General features: G+C 46.0%; 1 protein-coding gene across 1 annotated transcript in view; it reads left to right on the top strand.

Annotated features, from left to right (window-relative positions):
- NHS (NHS actin remodeling regulator) overlaps window positions 8–19,121 on the top strand; it is a 252,913-nt gene continuing 233,799 nt past the window's right edge. Inside the window, exon 1 of the mRNA XM_021409604.1 lies at window positions 8–275. Coding sequence (XP_021265279.1) covers window positions 68–275 — 208 coding nt within the window. The 5' untranslated portion in view covers window positions 8–67. The remainder of the gene's footprint in view (window positions 276–19,121) is intronic.

Here is a 19,121-nt window from a genome sequence, read left to right as displayed (position 1 = left end):
GGAGGAGCCGGGGGCGGCGGGCGAGGGCGCGCAGGCGGCCGGCGGCGAGCGGGAGGCGGCGGTGCTGATGGTGCTGGACCTGTGCGCGGTCAGCAACGTGGCCCTGTCGCGGATCCTCCGGCAGCTCTCCGACGTGGCCCGGCACGCCTGCACCCTCTTCCAAGAGGTCGAGGCTGACATCCAGGGCACCCACCGCCGCGTCCGGGCGCTGCACGGCCGCATCGCCGGCCTCCAGGGGGCCGTGCGCGGCCTCGACCCCAAGCAGGAGGCAGTGCGTGAGTACCGCGGCTCGGGGCCGGCGGGCGGGCACCGGGCACGGCGCTCCGGGCGGGGCTGGGGGCTCCCGGCGGGGAGCGGAGCCCGTGGGAAGGGCCGGGGGGCGCGGGTCGGGTCGGGTCGGTGGGTGCCGCTGGGCGCCGCCGCGCCGCCGGCGGGAGGGAGGGATGATGTCAGTGGTTTGTGCCTTACATAAGGAGCGGCTGCCCGGCTCTCCGGGCGCATCTTCTGCAGCCGGGGAGGGGGCCGGGGCCGCTCTGCGGGTGCCCGGGGGGCATCTGAGGGAGCATGGACCCCCGCCCCCGGGGTTTTCTCTCTTTGCTGTCGGTCCCCTTCCCGGGCGCGTTTGTCTTTCCCTTAGACGTGTCTCTGACTTTCCGATCGGGATGTGAAGCTCTGAAGTAGAAATAATCAAAGTGCCGCGTCTTTATCCAGCTTTCAGAGCCATATAAAATAAGGAAGTTTGGTTAATGACTTCGTTCTGTTTAAAGAGCAGCCCGACGATCCGGGGCGGGGGGAAGAGGAGGGGAAGGAAAGGATGAGGGCAATACGCGACTTCTGTTCTGAGCAATAAGTGCTTAAATCCTGCTGCCTCTCCACCCGAGCCATAAAAGCGGTGACAGGCTGCGCAGCCCTATCCGCTGCTTTCTGCTGAACATGGCTCGTGTTTACAGCCGCGTAATGATTCTGTGCTCCCACTGACGCATACACTTCCCAAGTGCTCCTGAGTGCTTTCTCATAGGTAGGGCTGCGGACTGGTGAGGAGTTGCAGGGACCGCTGCTGGTCCTACCCTCATCATATCTGCCTTAGAAAAAGCGATGGTTGCAGTGAGGAATTTGGTTCAGGTTTTGCCTTCTGCTGCTCCCCTCACAATCCCGTGTACCCGGTGAGCACAGGGAGATGATTTTACACTGGTGTAAGGGAGAGCGTGCCTTCCTCTCGTCGTTTTCAATGAATGTGCCATTTAAAAAAATGTGCTCTGCACTCCCTTTTTGGAGCGGGGTGCAATAGAAGTAACTCCTGTAGGATCAGCGAAGCTGTGCCCATTAACACCGTCGAGCCTTAAGCATTCAGAGGTATTTAAACTGGATCCTTGGCAGCTAGCACGGTGACTTTACTAGGGAGGTGTTCTATTCATCAAATCCAGCCCAGCCTGACGGAGGCTGCGTGTGGTTCCAGGACTGGGGTGCATTCAGAGCAGAGTGCCGGGCTGTGATTGGGAACTGTGGGGAACGGGAGGGCCGGCGCTGTGCTAAGGGAACGGGCTGGGAAATGGAACTCCTCGGATTGTGTTCTCATTTGAGCCGAGTAACTGTGCCCATACACTCATGTAAGTGGGAGCAGAGCTGAGCCTTTCTAATCCGCACGGCTTTTTTTCTTTGTGGATTGTGCAAGTGCAGCTTCTTTTCAAATCACAGTGCAAAACCTTGATATTACAGCACAGTTATGTCATGTGCTTAATTAGAGAGTTTGGCTTTTCCCCTGTGATGATAAATACAGAATCTGCCTCTTTGTCATTCTTTTTTTACTTTGAGCCCTCCTCTAGAAGGGGAGAGACTTTTGGCAGTGACCCCTCCCCGGCTGCCTGCTGATCCTCCTCTCACCCTGCACACAGCGTACGTGGTGCAGTGCCGCCAGCAGGGCTGCAGATGTCCCCGGGTCTGGTGACCGAGGGCTCCGTGCAGCTCTGTCCCGAGGGCTGTTTGCCCTCCCAGAGGTGTGCATCCTGCCCCCAGCTGCTTGCAGCACAGTGCCCAGCTCTCTCCTCTCTGAGCAGCCCTGGGCTGCACGTGCTTTTGGCAGGAGCGACTCTTTCCCCATCCAGTGGGCACAGGTAGTCTACTTTTTCGCATGCTTCTGGCTGTTCTTATTCCCAATCCGATGCTGGACTGTTTGCATAATGCTACGTCTGAACATCTCAGTTGGGACCTGGAGCTGAGCTGCACTGTTTTGCGCGTCATCCTCCAAATCCATACCCACCCGCAGCACCTCCTGCTGGCCCACAGGCCGCTCAGCATCCCCAAGGACCAGATACAACATCCCTGCAGGAAGCTGCCTATCCTTGCTGTAGTGTGTAATGGTAGCTTGTGTTCTCCTTTCTGGGCTGACACCTCCTCCACTGTTGCTTTCAGCATGACTGTGCTCATGTTTGTTTTAGACATGCAGTGCCTACATAATCAATTCCTGGCAGTGTTTCACTCAAGTCATGGCACCCAATTACAGAATCATTAAGGTTGGAAAAGCCCTCTAAGACCATCTAGTCCAAGCGCTGACCCGTCACACCATGCCCACTAACCACGTCCCTCAGTGCCACATCCACATGGCTCTTGAACACCTCCAGGGATGGTGACTCCACCACCTCCCTGGGCAGCCTGTGCCACTGCCTCACCACTCTTTCTGAGAAGAAATTTTTCCTACTATCCAACCTGAACCTCCCCTGATGAAACTTAAGACCCTTCCCTCTGGACTAATTGCTGTTACCTGGGAGATGAGGGTGACCCACACCTTGCTGCAGCCTCCTTTGTTCTCATCCAAGCAACAGCAAGCACAGGTGGCCACAGGTCTGCCCAGGACCACTAGCCTCACAGCCTGGTCATGCAGTCTAAATGCCACATCTAACTCAGAATCAGGTGGAGATTTGGTCTTTGCAACATGGAACAAGTTGGCGGTAGGTATGCACCTGCTCCACTTGGGATGGTCATGCTGAACTTGCTGTGTGCCAGGAGCCAGGGGATGTTGCTGCTTGATGTGTACGCCGAGGTGCTGTGTGCTGGCGTGTGAGCAGAACAGCTGTGCAGCCCAGCCGTGCATTTTTTAAGTACTGGCTTAAAACAACCAGGCTATCTCAGCACAGCGAGACATTCTTGATGATGTAACACCAACTGCAGCATGGCGGCTTGAGAATGATGCTACCAGACGTGCTCTAGATACGGAGCTGTGACATTTGAAGGCCTTTTTCTCCATGCCTTGTGAGCCAGCTGGGTTCTGAGCTCCCCTTGTGATGAAGGGGTGGCCTGGGTGAGGAAAAGGAATGCTGGGCAGCCCCATCAAGGGAGCTGCTGGAGCCAGTGGTTGCACCTTAGCCTGTTCCAGTCTTTGGATACCAAGGGGAAGGAGATCAGGAAGGTGCTCTCTTGAAAACAGTATGTCATACATGTAACAGTGGCGTGTTTTACATTGGAAATTATTTATTGTTCCATTCAAGTGTTGGGCTCAGGGACTATTAACAGCAAATTGAAATGAATTAATTACAGCATGTTTCTAGTAATGCTTATCACTACGGCTGTCATTTTCATGAGGCCTTTCCATTCTCAGCTTTGTTGCTATTGAAGTGGTAAAGATTTACAAGCCTGGATACGCATTGCTTTAAGAGAACTGCCTGAAGTGCTCTGCTGAGCTGCTGTTCAAGGTATTTACCTACGTGTTGCTCTCTTGTTTTAGCCACTGCTCAGAAAGTGCAATTGGAAGATCTTGTTAGGCACAGTAAGAGATGGATTGTGGGCAGTCATGGGCAGGTCATCTTCAAAAACACTGGATCCCTCTCCCTGCCTTCCCAGATGCTGCTGGTCCTTTCATCTTTCTTGCAAGCCTCTAGCCAGCTAGCATCCTGCAAATGCAAGTCCTTTCCCACCCTCTGATTGGAAGAGAAACAAGAGTGAGAAATGTTTTCCTACTCTGCTCATGAACAAACTGCTTTGCCCTTCTGCCAATCTAAGTACTTTGCTGCTTTTCATCATGATCAGCTCCGGGCTCTGCTTCTAAAGCAGAACCATGTGGGAGTAACACGATTGTTGTCAATCTTGCTGTTGCTTAGAGTTTTCTTATTAACAGCAAGAGAAATGAGCAGTGTGATAGTAGTTTCATAATCCTGGTGGCACAGAAATGTAGGAGAAGTGCTGGACTTCTGTGTAGACTTGGGACTGGGTGCCTCTGTTTGTATTTGGAAAGATGATTTCTCAGTCCAGGAGACTGCTGATCTGGTGGTCTAAGTGAAATGTCTTACTTTTCAGAAACTGACGATGTTAGCCCTCTTGTTTTCTGAATAATTGATGTGACTGGAGAGCAAGCTCTTAAAGCCCTAGTTAACAAGATCCTGTTTGCACCCTGGCATCCTTAAGAATTCCATGCATTCCAGGCTTTTTTTCTGAAAGCATCAATGTGTTACCAGAAGCAAATATTTCTAAAAGCAGTGCCCTTTCCAGCAGTTGTCTTTTATATCTTCATTGCACCACTTTTCTGCTCCTGATTTTCCTATATGCTCACATTTAGTGATACAGCTGGTTAGGAGCATGGGCATCCCCTGTGTTACTCTGTTCATCAGAGGTCCCCTATACTTTTTTTTCTTTATGGATGTGACAGTATTGAGATAAAACAGACAGCTGTGAACTGCTCCTTTATTATTTCAGGCTGTGCATTCATTTATTCTGTTTCATTGAAACTACTTAGTGGAAACATCCTGGATAGTTTCACTTTTGCTTTTGGTCTGTTTCATTGGGCTTTCTAGATGGTTGTTTTGTTGGTGGTGGTGGTTTGGTTTTTCATTTTTTATTTTTTATTTATACATGGTTATAATGCTCTTCTGTTTGGGGTTTGAACGCTGCAGGGAAATATTTAATCAGTTGTAAGGTTTCCATGTGTCTTCTGCTGCAGTTCTGCCATTTTCACAACATATGCTGGATGCAAAGTTCAGCAGATAACGCCTCTCCTCCTCCTTGGCTTACAGCAATGACACCTCAGTTGCTGCTGAACCTAGAAACCTGCACCCCTGTGCTTCTGTTTCAGAACATGGTTACACTGCGAGGCCATCCCAGAGCAATTGCAGGTGGTCGTGCTTGCAGAGATCTTTGGAAGGTACATAAGACTGGAAGAGCAGGTGCCCTATGGAAAGAAGAAACAATGAAGTGCAAGTTGGGTAGATAAATGCTGCGCTTTATCCCAGCTTCACAAAATCCTAGGGAATCCGTAGTGCAATTTCCATTGCATACATTTCCTGTTGTGCGGAAGCACAACTGTAGACCCTACAGATGAGATACATTTGCACTAAAGGGTCTCTGATACTGCTGGCAACAACTGAGAACAGATTTCTACCTTCCCTTAACCTTGCATTATAGAGTTTTATAGCACATAAGCATATCTGGGTGTAAGGGTAGTTACACTTAAAAATAGACACTAATGTAGTTTGGGGACACGGGGCGCAAGAATGTATTCACAGCTCTCTTTGTATATTGAAATCATATTAATTGGTAAATCCTCATGGGGCACATAACAAAACTTCCAAAGGAAAATAGAGTTGTATGTTAGATTCATCTCTAGCTTTGTGCCCGAATTGAATAACACAGCCTCTTCATTTGTCCCCTTGGAAGTGGAGGAAGGCTTTGTTTTTTTTTTTGCCAGGTGTGGTTTTTTGGTTTTGTGCTTGCCGTTGTTTATTTGTTTGTTTTATATAACTCTCCTCTCTGGTACACTTAACTGTACTTTTCCCATTAATGCAAATAAAACAAGTTGCGGGTGTGTGAAAATTGGAAAATTTCCTCAGTGCCTGGCTTCTTCTAATTGCAGAGGGCTGATGTCAAGTTAGCTGAGCCTGCAGGAGCAGGAGGCCAAACCATTAGTTTTCCTGTTTACCTTTTGCTAATGCTGGAACAACAAAGAAGTATAGGAAGAAAAACCTGCTCACTTAAGAATCCCATTTGTACTTACCCATCACATTAGAAAGAGTGCCACCATCTAGGAAGATTCCTTATCTTTGTTTACAGAATAGTGGTAGAAGACCTTTTACACAAGAGCACAACCCTAAAGAGCCTGGGGTCAAGAGATTTTTTTTTCACCTATTTAGTACGTGATAGAATGTAAGGGGAAGAAATTTGTCAGGTTGCTTTGGCACAGACATAGTGTTTTCAAAGTGGTGGCTGGTGCCTTCAGTCATGTTTACTTGTGTAGAGCAGACTCTGGCCTTTTTGCAGATAGAAGCAAAGGGTAAAATCCTTTGTCCTGTTTAGATCAGTGGGACGGTTCTGAGAACTTGGGGAGACTCACTAACCTTCATGTGTATAACCTGGTAGCAGTTGAATAGCAAGCAGCTGTGGTTTTTCTCTGAAGCCATTCCCTGTTAAACAGATGTAAATCGTTAGGAATTTTGCTGAATCTCATTACTGGGTCTAATACTGGTGGAGTACAGAAGACCTTTACCTGTTCTGTAGTTATTTTTCATCCCATAAACAATACTTAAATTGACGCAACAGGTTTGAAATGACTGGCTGGATAGAGAGCCTTCCAAACAAAGACCTGATGTCCAGATACACCCAAAGCTGAATTCCCATCTCACTGCAGCTATATTGCTGTACAATATCATAGGCATTAATGGGACTTTGTGTCTGGCTTGTGCTCAATAGCCAAACAAGGAGCTCCAGTGAGTTCATTAGAAATCTGGGTAGAAATAGCTCAACTCCTTTAAGACCAATGAGATCTCCTTTACCCAGGAGTAAGACTACAGAGAAAATGAAATCAGGTGAGAGACCTACACTTACTGTGGATCTGATGACTGAATATCCAGCAACCCTTTTAAAACTCTGTGCTTTTGTTTGAGATCTTTTATAATTTAATGTATGTGTTCATATGGAGACGTGAGATGAGTGTTTGGTGAAACCAGTGGCGTCGTTCCTACTTCTGGTCAGTTCCCCCGCTGATACAGGAGAGATCTGGAGATTAAGAAATAAGTGGATTCTGATAGCTTCCTGAGGACATGGGAAGGTCATTCACCTGTTTATTCATGTACGTAAAAGATAGTAGTTTCCCTTTACAAAAGATGAAGGGCCTGGAGTGTTTCCAGAAAACTACTGCATAATTCTCAAATGTCCTTGGACTGAGAGAAGGATTTGCGGGGAAGAAATACAAATAACCAGGCACAGTGGTGCCACCCAACTGCTCTTCTGGTTCAGCAGAAGCCGGTTTTCTTGACGTTTCTTCAACAAGTTTGCCTGTTCTCTGGCTTAAATTTCAAGGGTCAGATTATGACAGGTCTGGCATGGATATGAAAAGGTGGGGAGAGAACATGGCACGGGCCAGCCACGGCCTCTCCTCACCCTATTAAGAACGGCTGCTGAAAGGCAGACTGAGCTCTTCCACTCTCCGAATTGGATAGCAAAGCAGACCCGGCTGTTTGAAAAGCCCCCTAATCTGACACATTTCCTTCACACATGCCTAGATGTATTGTACCCAAATCAGAGGCCCACAGGGAACTCTTAAAAGCAGTGTTACGATGTCCAAAGTGGAAAAAAAATATGACCAGCTCATGAGAATAATGCACACTTGCATTTTAAAAGCATCGCTGCGCAGCTGTGTGGTCTTCTGAGTCAGAGAACTGGGATTTTCAAAAGCTGTTCTTTCCAATCACTTGGCATCTCCACGTAATCGGAGTCTGACATCAGACTCTCCACTGGAACTACTTGAGCTATTAGGCTGCAAAGAGCAGAAGCCTTCTGTGTTACTGAGTGTGCATGTGGGGGGAGTTTTTTCACTTCCTTTGATGTATTAGCATCAAGAGAGGGAGTCTTAGCTTCTTTCCTAATTGCTTCTCGTCTTTGAATTTATATACCAATATGTAACTAACTGCAAAGGGAGATAGCAGAATTTATAAAAAGTTCAAAAAGGCAGGGCTTAGAGCATGATTAAAATAAAAGATAGCATACAGTGTGTGCTGTTTTTAGCTGAAGTATCTCCCCAGAATACTTTCCATTTACATTTTCATTATATCTAACCGCTTCTAATGCGCTGCTCAGTTTAACAACAGGCATGTTTTTAGGGTAGATTTTATAGTAGATATACACCCACTGTGTTCTTAACTTGAGGCTTTAAATTGCAGCATCTGTATTGGTCAATCGTTTCTTATACCTTCTTGGCTGAAGGCAGAGGGAAAGAAATAGTGATGGAACCTAATTAAGCCTGTGGCTTAATTACGTCAGGACCTGTGTGCTTGAAATGCTGCTCTATTCAACGGGACCTGTGTGGCACTGCCATGTGAAGTTCCAGCAGAGAATGGCTTTTTTTTTTTTAATAGGATGACTGTAATTCTTACAAAGCCACTATGGTTTTCACTTTCTTTACAGCTGAACTTTGAACCACAGCCACTCAGGCTGGGTCCCTGAGAAAAGTTAGGAGGAGCTTTCTTGCTTGAGTGTACATGTGATTAAGGAGAATGAGCATAGGGCGGTGTGATTGTGCTATAAATATGTATAGCTTGCTCTGGTCTCTACAGCTTTTCATCTGCCTTCTCAGATTTTTTAATTTTATTTTATTGTATTTATTTTTTGTTAGCTTGCTAGTGTTTGAAAAGGCCCTTAAGCTGGTCTGGAGGAAGGGCATGTTGAGGGGAAAAGGCAATGATCCTTCTCCTCAGAGCTATGTTTAATTTTCTGTGGCTGCAGAGTCAGGACATTTTGGGGGATGAATTATGTGGGGTACACTGAAAAGTTCCTTCCTTGGCACAGGCTTTGGATTGCTATGATAAGCAGTGATTTAAATGAAATGAGAGATTAATTATGATTAAATACTTATCATGCAAATCAGAGTGGGTCCCAAGAGAGAACTCTACCCAGCTCCAGCTTGCCTTACCGTCCTAAGATTTATTTGTTGGCTTGCAGGAAGAAGAGGGCCAGTTCTTGGCATAGGCATGGCCAATTCTTTGGAGAAGAGGTTTTCGGTGAAGCATTGTGTGAGGGAGGATAGTCAAGAGAGGTACGGCGTTTCCTCAAAAACAAATGCATATATCAGAGATTGACCACTGACTTTCATGGGACCATATCGTACCCTGGGAGCTACTTAGCTCTGCACGGCTCAAGTTTTGAATGCAAGCATCTTCTTTTTTTTTTTTTTTTTTCCTTTCTCCTTTTCTCCTGGCTTTCCTGTAGCCCAGCAGTTATAACATCATTTTATGGGCTCCTGTCCGAGCACGCTTAAGATAGCCTGTCTTCTCTCCTGTGTTCACTCTTTCCCCTAGGCCAAGTATTGCTGCAGCAACCTGAAGTCTTGGTCAGCACAGCAGACTGCCTGAAGTCTTGCACACAGTTAGCACACCAAAGCTAAACTTTCCCTATGGGATGGATTATTCTGACAACACCATTTTTAACTTGGTTTCTTATTGAAACAATAGCACACTCTGTGCATGTATAGCAGGGAAGTGGGTAGGCATACCTATGTATCTCACACCAGCCATTTAGAAACTTTATATCTGTTATTCAACTACAATTTCAACTACATTGCCACGGGGTAGGAATCATAAAAGAGGCTGACAGGTGAAGGAGAGAACAGGCTATTACTGCTGCATTTGAAGGAAGGGCTTGTTCTTTATTAGACACGAGAAAATTCACTGGGGAAAGAATCCCATATAAATGCTCCAAACCAATAAAAAAAAGTGCTCCAGTTGGAGCTCACATTTTCTTCAATGTGAAAGTCAGTCCTTTGCATGACATAAAAGCTGGAGAAAACCAGGCTTCATTAGTTCCGCTGCTTGCAGAACTGCTTGTTCGTGTTTCTTGTTCCCCTCTAGAATTACTGATTATGTCTTTGCAATTTTAGGGTGTTTTTTTTTTTTTTAAACTTACGCCTTGAATGACTTTCCTTTTAGGACATCCTATACTTAGTTCCTTTTTTCATGAGGGATGCACCTATGCCTTTACCTCTGTATTATCACTGAAGGCAACCCCCTCTCATCGTGAGAATGAACAGTATTAATTTTTATAGCTGTGGTTTATTCTCCATTGATTATCTTTAATGTGGTACTGTCTTGTTCAGTTAATAAACTACTGATAACCTGCTAAGATTTAATTAACCTCCCTTCCCCCAAACATAACCTGCTTTTAATAGACGTTATAAATGCATTCATTATGGCTGGCTCATTAAAATCACTGTTTTAAGTTCCTTTACTTTGAAATTGCACTCTAGCTGAAGTATATTCTATAGCAATCATCTTGTCATTGCTAGTAGCCTAAAGTACATATCACTAGTTCCTGATTTCAGCAATATTTTTTGGCCTCTGTTATGGCTACCGCAGCCTTGATTCCACCTCAGTTCCAAGACAAGAGGGTGGGTAACCTGTGTTCCGGATAACATCCTCCTAATGGAGAACTCATAGGCTCACCTGAAGATCTGCTGTTAGCACTCTGTCACTGTTAGGAAGTGGCTGCTCTGCTGTTGTGAATCAGTGCCTGGAGCCTGTGAGCTGTCCCCTTCTAAGCACTAGTGGTCAAAGCAACACTAGTTGGGATGCAGATGTCTTGCTCACTGCTGGGCCAGCTGACATGCTGAAGGCAGGGCTGTGGGGCTGCCCAAGCACCAATACAGATCATATGATATATCACAGAATGATAGAATATCCCAAGTTGGAAGGGACCACAAGGATCATTGAATCCAACTCCTGGCTCCGCACAGCACCACCTGAAATCAAACTCTATGTCCAGGAGCGGTGTCCAAATGCACCCTGAACTCTGGCTGCTTGAGTCCATGCCCACTGCCCTGGGGAGCCTCTTCTCTGTGCTGAATGAACGAAGGGACCTCAGCTGCTCCTTACGTGTCTTCACTTTTAGAACCTTTAGATCCATCACCATCTTTGTAGCCCTGAATACAGCCCTAACATGCCTGCTGTCTGCCAGTGGTGCCACCATCCCCATGTGGCAGATCAGTAGGGCTGTGATAAGATAGCTGTACTCTACAAAGAGGTGTGCAGTTGCAGTGCACCAGGCACTTGTTGTGCTGGAGATGTTCCATGCTGTGGTGCTCTGCGCCTGATCCATTTGGAGGAAGCCTGCTGCAGTGCCTGGGAGGCAATCCAGGGTTGCAACCCTGACTGGAGGTCATCCTCAGATGATGAGAGGAGAGAGGCCAAAGCCAAGAGGCTTGGCTGAGAGGAGAGTGAGGTGGGCCAGGCATAAGAGGCTCTTACTCAAGATTTGAAACTTCATTAGGAAGCTCTTCTTCATTGTGTAGGTGATGGAGCAGTGGCACCGGCTGCCCAGAGAGGCTGTGCAGCCTCCTCCTTGAAGATCTCAAATGGCTTCCAGGACGTGGTTCTGGCACTCTGCTCTTGGTGTCCCTGCTGGGGCACAGGCTGGGCCTGATGGACTCAGAGGTACCTTCCTACCTAAGCCATCCTGTCATTCAGTGCCTGAGCTGTCAGACCTGCACTTGTGATTCCTGTTTATGTTTTGCTGCCTGTTTAAAATATACCTACAACCCAGGCTATTTACCCACTTTACACTGTAGTCGTTTTAAGGACCTCTGTCAATACGTGCAAAATTCACAGGGTAATTCTCTAGCAGGTCCAATGATAAAATCATCTGCCTACAATTCAGCATGGAAATAACTCATTGGAAGAGTGTTGGGGCTGCAAGTGAATGAATGGTTACAGCTACCTTCCATAGCTATAATGTGGCTATTCATTTATGAAATTGTCCAAGTGGAACTTAACACAAATTATTAATGTAGATTAGAAGTATTTTTCATTTATCTGCTTGTTCCTAAGTGCTGTGCTGAAGAACCCAGCAGAATGGCAATTTGTTAAAGGAAATGAGAGGGAAATGCATAATATGGCAGTTCAGAGTGATTTTTTTCTTCTTTTTCTGGAATTGGACTTCCTGATTGGCTGTAGGTCTGACTTGATAAGCAACCATTTGGACTGTGAGACTAAAAGATTCTGTTGACACAAAATAGATGAGTGTGCCCAACTTCATGCAAAACTTTCTTAACAGTAGTAGAAGAGATTTGGACAGTATCTCCTTCCTCAAAATTCTGTGTGTCACTGGAAGAGAAACACCTTTTTATATATCCATGTACACAGAGATGAAAGAGAAATAAATATCAGTGGAAATGTTGGGCCAGATAACACTGGTCATTGAGCCTAGAAAAGCTTAAAAGAGGGGAGAAGAAATTTTGAAGCTATATCAGCAGCAGTATGCTGAAAACAGGCAGAGATATCCATTAATATAGTTCCTATTGCAAAATTAGCAGTTGAAGATAGTTGATGTGTCTTGTTCTTTCCCTCTTTAACTTTGTGTCTTCATCCAAAAGCATCTTGTGGTAGAATTCACTTCCTCCTCCTCCCCTCCCTCTCACACTGGAAGGTTAGTCTTGCCTTGAGGAATTGTCGTGGTTCTGATGGAAACTCTTCTACTAGATGTAATGGGTGTTCATACCCCAGAAGTGGGATACATCTTGCTTGAGGATGTGGGAATGATGCTGTTTTATTGATCTTATTATTCTGACTTGCAGGAGTAAAGACTTTGCTTTGAATTGCCTCTGCTACATTACAGTGAGGAATGAAAAATAAAAATGTAGAAAACCTCAACCTAGTTCACGAAATTAATTCTTCCAAGAGAACAGATGTGAAAGTGAAAGGTAAAGTGGTGCGAGCCTAGTTTGCGGATTCACTAAAGAAGTGTTTTATACTCACATTTACTACCGCATAGAAATCTCTCCACTGTCTCCTTTTCCTTTTGAAAATGTCCAACTCTGGGCTTGTTAAATAAGTCTCTGTAGAAGTTGGCACATGCTCACCTTGTTTGCTGCAATCTGCTCTTCTGCAGCTTCTTGATTCTAGTGGCATGAGACAGATGGACAGAGCCCTAGAGCTGAATTCTGAATTAAATGCACTAGCATGGGAGACTGGAGCTGGCTGAGTCAAACTTTGGCCAATCCTTCAGTGCTTCTTAGTCCAAGATACACCTGCTGTGTCGAAGTAGTTTCTGTTGTTTCTTTTTTCTTTCAGACCGTAGTACTTGGTATATAATTAAACATCTTCATTGCCAAGAATATAAGGCAGTGATGTGGCCCTCCCTTGTGCATCTCAGCCTCCAGGGGGCTGTGTCAGTGAGGTAGCGTGGGAGGTGAGCAGTTGTGTGATCCTCAGAAGAGCCACCTCGGGAGGGTGTTGAGGGCAGCACATCTTTTTCACTGTCAGAGCAGTTTTCCATCATGGAGCAGTGCTGAATTCCCGTGCGTGCCTCACGTGGCATGATCACCTCTGCTGGAACAGGTTCCATAGGCCTGGGTAAAGATGAAACTTGCTCACAGGTAGCACTGCTTAGACAGGACGGAGCTTCTGAAACATTTTCAATACCACTGCATCCCCCAGAATAAACCTGCTGCCCCACAGGAGGGCTGGCCTCCTGATATTTCAGGAAGCCACACTTAAATGACAGCATTTTTTTCTGCTGATGGCCTGTGTGCACTGTTTAATTTATGTGAACGCATAGCAGGTGGCTTTTGGGTGGGCTAGTGGCTATCTGTAAGTGGCTGGGAGATGTCAAGAGGAGACCCAGATCCAGCCTAGTGCTCAGTCCCTCCCCTGTTGGATTCAGCTCTGCAGGAGCTGAGGGGGAGGAGGGCCCAGCAGCTAAGATATCAGTGCTGGGGAGACCTGGATTCATCTCCTGGTGACTCATGTGGACTTGGGTGAAGGTTATCACAAAGTTTTAACGATGTAAACTTCAGGCAATCCATCCCATTGTAAGGTGAGTCTTACTCCCAAACAGAGAAAGTTTCTGGATTGCATGCTTGGAAGAGTCTCTTAACTAATGTTAAACTGAGTGCAGTGGGTAATGCTGTCTGGTCTGCAGGCCTCTGTTGCATGGTTCTGTGGCAGGGTGATAGCTCATCCCTTCTTCTCAGAGGTGAAATCACACAAGCAGTGAGGATGGGATGGGCTGTTCTGTCTGGTGGTGGATACTGTCCAGGTACCCCAGGTACACGGACTTGCTTTGTAAATGATGAGGTATTTGTGGGGCTGGGAATTTCCCACATCAAGAGTGCTTTGGTCCTTAGTGGACAAATGCTTTCAGTTGCTGGCGCTGTTCCACCTGGTAAAGGTACTATTTCTAGGTGGGATATTCCATTCCTCCCTCAGTAAGCAGGATTTCTTGTTGCTGAGAGCCGCAGATTTTGCCCATTGAGTACCAATCTGAAGTTGGACTGAAGTTTGTGGTTACCAATCTTTCCTTTGAGTCCTGGATTGTAGAGGAGAGTGAGCTTTTCTGTGTTACAGACAACACGTTCTGGTTAATTACAGTCATGCAAAAATGAGGTTGTACCATGGGACTTGGTTTAATTAAAAAAACAGTGCAGAGAAGTTTAATAAATGTCTGATGTGTTCTATCTGGATGCCGAGTGCTAATGCTACAGTTCTCTTCAGGTGCACTCAACTTCAGTCAGAAAGAGCCAACGGAGCTTAACATCTGCCCTAATGAAAGGGGAGGATATATTTTCATTATCTGTCCAAGTGGGCTGGTGCCTGGCATTGCACTTTTCACAGCTTGGGCTTGTGTCTGGGCTTTGGGAAAAGGGTTGCGTGGGTAGTGGTGTTGGAGGAAAGCCTGCAGTGCAGAATCTAAGGCTGTCCCTGAATAGTGGAAAACTCATGATCACGCATGTGAAGTGTGGGCTTAGAGCAACTTTGTGTAGGTGGTATTATTTTGATTCTTCTCCCCCCCAGCCCCTTTCCCTTCCCCCTCACTAATACTGAAGTCTGTCATCTATTTGGCTTGAGCTTTACTAATAATCACAGATAATATACAACAAAAACAATAATAAAGTGCCTGCATATGCAATCTCTCTGAACTGTAGAAGCCACAAGATCTCCTAGACACGCTTTTTGTTAGTACTAGCTCGTGAGAGACCTAGCACTCCATGATGCCCGTCTGTTAGCAGCATGTTTAAATGTGATTAATGTGAAAGTTGCAAGAATTGCAGATAGCTTTTGCTAGTCTACAACAGAGCCTGTCACTGTTAATCTTTCACAGTATTAAAAGCTTAATATAGTAAATCTAATGTTACGGAAAGCTGTAGCTTTGCTTTGTTACTGTCACCTTACTGCATTATTAAGCTAATGTTCCCTTTTCCTCCATAGTTCATAAGCACAGTGGAGGCAGTATAGGTACCATTAACCTGCAAAAGAGTATGTAAATGATCATATATATATATGAAGTCTCTTAGGAAAGAGATGCTACAGCATAAAAGGATTCAGGGGAACATTAAATTTGATTGGGATTCCTGAGCAGTGATGGCCAGGGCAGGCTCACTAGGCATCAGCCCTACCCCAAAATCCTCAGAGACAGGAGTAGTCATAAGTGATGCCTTGCTGTAGTAGTTCTTCACTGTGACCACTTTGAGATTAGAATTTATTTAGTCTTACTCGGCTATGTCAGGAGCCCTGCCTCATCAGTAATGCCGATGGTGCTTAATCATAACTGCTGTGTATTTAACAGAAGTCGCAGGCAGCATAAGTGGTTCTGTGGCAGAAGCTGGGACTGCCTGCTGGAGCAGGTTGATGCTGCGGGAAACAGGGGAGGACCCAGGGAAGGAAAATTGCTTTTTCTGTATAGCTGCTTGTGTTGGGAAGGATCAAAGAAACCATAATGAGGCAGTATCTTTCTTTTTCCTTTTTTTTTTTTTCTTTTTAAAGAACATTTTAGAAGAATGATTCAGTTAAATAGTTGTTTACTCAAGATCTGCAGGTGGCTTGTAAAGTGTAATTAGATCCCCCTTACCTTTTAAACCCGGATCTACAGCTTTGTTCATTTTGGCTGTGATGTGCCTGTGTGGTGTGTGTGAAGATTCCCGTTCTTGAGTTTACAGTGGGAGATTGGTGTGGGGGGAGGGCTTATTATAAAACTTGTCATTTTGTGGCATGATTACAAGGTACTTTTGGTTCCAGCGGGGACAGCAATGGTGCTTTGGTCCAGACATGTCAAAACTGCTTTTAATCTGTAAGGTCATCAGGCACCGTAGGACAAATTGAGACCTGCTTTTTGCTGAAGCACTCCCTCAGTTCCATCACACAGAGCTTTTTCACAGCAGCCAAGCGGCTTGTCCACATCCAGCCATTGCAGAGAGTTGAAATCAGATCAGATAGGGTAGTGCTGTCAAAGGGGTAGTTACAAAATGTACAGTCTGAGATCAGACCGGACTCAGTAGGATTTTCTAGTTCTTTTGTGTACCCCTCCATAATCCAGTCTTTGAAGCATTTAAGAGCTCAAGGTGCTATGATTAAAAGTTTCAAGTGCTATTCTTTTTCATTGAGCCTCTAAGAGGATAGGCAGCAATTCCAGTGCTCTGAGCTGCTGTGAAGACTTTTAGAGAGGACAGACCTCACTCGCCTTTAGTGAGATGTGGTAACACACACATCACTGAAAAGATGAAACTGCTCAGTTCAGATCCCTGGAGGCTGCTGTGGCACACGGTGTGCTTTCAGTTCCCAGTATTGCTCCTGTCTTGTCCCGTGAATTGCAGAGTGATGTATACTGAAGATCTGGCACAGGATGCCCAGAGGGGTGGTGGGTACCCCATCCCTGGAGCCACGCAAGATCAGGCTGGATGGAGCTTTGAGCACCTTGTAGGTGTCCCTGTTCATTACAGGAGAGTTGGACTACATGACCTTTAAGGGTCCCTTCCAACTCAAACCATTCTATGAACCCGTGTTCTCTCCCCATCCTCAGCAGGGGGTCATCCACCAAAGACTTTAGGCAGTGAGCTGAGGTGACGAGCACACAACATAGAATCGAGCTGGGACCGGCTTTGCTCTGCCCCTCCCCTCAGCTCTTTGCAAGTGACAGATTTGGCTCAAGCTTCCCAAGAAATCCCAAGAGCTTCCAGATTGGTGTTTCAAAGCTTTACAAAGCTGTTCATAATAGTGTAGAATCTCTTTACAGGAGTCTTCATGTATCAGCTCCATCCTGCACTCATGATGCTGGGATCTGCTTGGAAAAGGACACTTTTTCCCAATTTGTGAGACGGGGAAGGGGAAGGGGAATGGGCACTCAGCTGCACTTTGAATGCCCACATAGTTTTCAGCTCACTTTTTAGCTGCTAAAATGTGAAGGAAAGAAGATTCGGTAAACAAGTGTGTGTATTTTGTCTTCAGTGACTGCCTACTCAGGCAAGGGAAACATGATTTAGCTGCTCGTTAGTGCTGATGTATCAGAATTGGCAAACGCTGAACGCTCCTGCTACTGGATCTGCCCCAGTTGCTTGATGTGCAGCGATGAATGGAGGAACATTCACCAGTGCTGTTGCACAAACAACTAAGTTAATAAAAAGCAGCTGATTATGTCATCATAGACTGTAGAAACTCTAAAGCAGCAGTGAGATTATTTAAAAACAGATGTTCTTATCTGGGAGCTCCTAGAAAGGTAGAGCAATAGTGCCTAAAGGAGGAAAAAACACAAAAGCACACATGACAAATCCCAGCAGGATAAGCACAAAACAGCCTATCTTGTCCTTACTGGTTCAGTACTAAGGGACATGGTTATATTGGTGGTAGGTGGACAGTTGGACTGGGTGATCTTGAAGGTCTTTTCCAACTGTGGTGATTCCATGATTCTGTGACTTCTGTAAGAATTTGTGCCTCGGATCCTTAGCCTGGGTCTGAGTTTGAAAGTGAACTTAGCTTTGAATGGTGGCACTGATAATTGGAGTCGTGCTGGAATTCTCCAGTGAGAGATTTAACTTGGAGGGAAAAGTTTTTTTAAGGGGACACTCTAGAAAGAAATAGCAGTTGGAAAAACAACAAAAAAAACCCTCTCTGTGAGAACTGGAATTATACAAACCATCTGTCTGGCCTCCCATAAAACGATACCGGCCTTTTGTACCTCCGTGCAAGTGGTATTTAACCCTCGCTATCGTTACGGCACGCTGCCGAGACAGATGAACTTGCTCAGCCGATGCCGGAGCGGGGCCTGGGAACAAAGCGCAGGCTGCTGGGATTGTGAGGGGCTGCGGGGCTGTCAGCAAGGCCAACCGTTAGCTCATTATTCAGGCAGACAAAGCTGCACGCCCTCATGAATCACGGCCGCGCTTTTTTCTGTCTTTCTTGCCCTCCCTGAGGTAGCTCACAAAGAGAAATGGGCTTGTAGAGCAGACCCAGAAAGCTGGGCTATTGTCTCCATCAACGTTTCTCTGCCCTCTGGAGGCAAAAGCCGTCCCATCGCATATGGCCTGGGTTGTACCAAGGCTCCCCGCTCCCAGGTGCCGGCATGGCCAGGGTGCAGTGCATCTGCCCATCTCCCTGCACAGCCCCTGTGGTAGAGAGGCCTCTGGAGGGATGTAAAGAGTATTCTTCCTATCCACCTCATGACAGTCCTGCACCGAAAGGGGAAAAGTGTACTCAGGAAGATAGTTTTGAACAGAAAAGCCATAGCGAGTACCAGATGGCTCAAGCAAAAAGTGCAAGAAACACAGTAGTAGGAAGTAGTAACAACTGCCCACACACGGAGCTTTATCCTAGAGAAAGCAGGATAGCTTTCGTCAGGTTCCCTGAATCATCAACATTTCTAGCTCTTATGTGTTGGTTTTTTTTTCACTCTGTATGTTATCATTGCACATGCTACTATCAATTGAGCTTGCTTTTTTTGGCTTTTTTAAAAATTCTTTTAAAATTCTTGTCGTCAGTGATGAGACTTGGCCAGCAGCCCTGCGGGTTACCTGTGCACTGCCTGGGAATGCTATGGAATTGGTCTCGTTTCTCTGAATACCCACTTGTTCTTGCATTACAAAGCTGGATAATTAAAGAATCCTGGAGTTCTTTCTCTGCGCTATTCATTACTTTGTGTACCTCTTTCATATGCCCTTATATCTAAATTAAACACATCAGACCTCTTCAGTCTCTCTCCATCTGTAGATCTTTTCATGCCACTAATTATTTTTATAAGCTGTTTCTGGAACTCTTATTTCTCTGCATCTCTCACCACTTGAATAAGGCTGCAGGCAGCAGCGTCCTTATGTGCGTGCATTCTGTGAGCTCATTTCTCTTCAGTTTCTCTCTTTGCCCTCTCTGTTTCTCTGGGCTCAATGCTTCAGCCTT

The sequence above is a fragment of the Numida meleagris genome, chromosome 1 (genome assembly GCF_002078875.1).
Source record: "Numida meleagris isolate 19003 breed g44 Domestic line chromosome 1, NumMel1.0, whole genome shotgun sequence".
Lineage (NCBI taxonomy): Eukaryota > Metazoa > Chordata > Aves > Galliformes > Numididae > Numida > Numida meleagris.
Note: the sequence above shows the minus strand (reverse complement) of the source record. Positions and strands in the feature narration are given on the sequence as shown.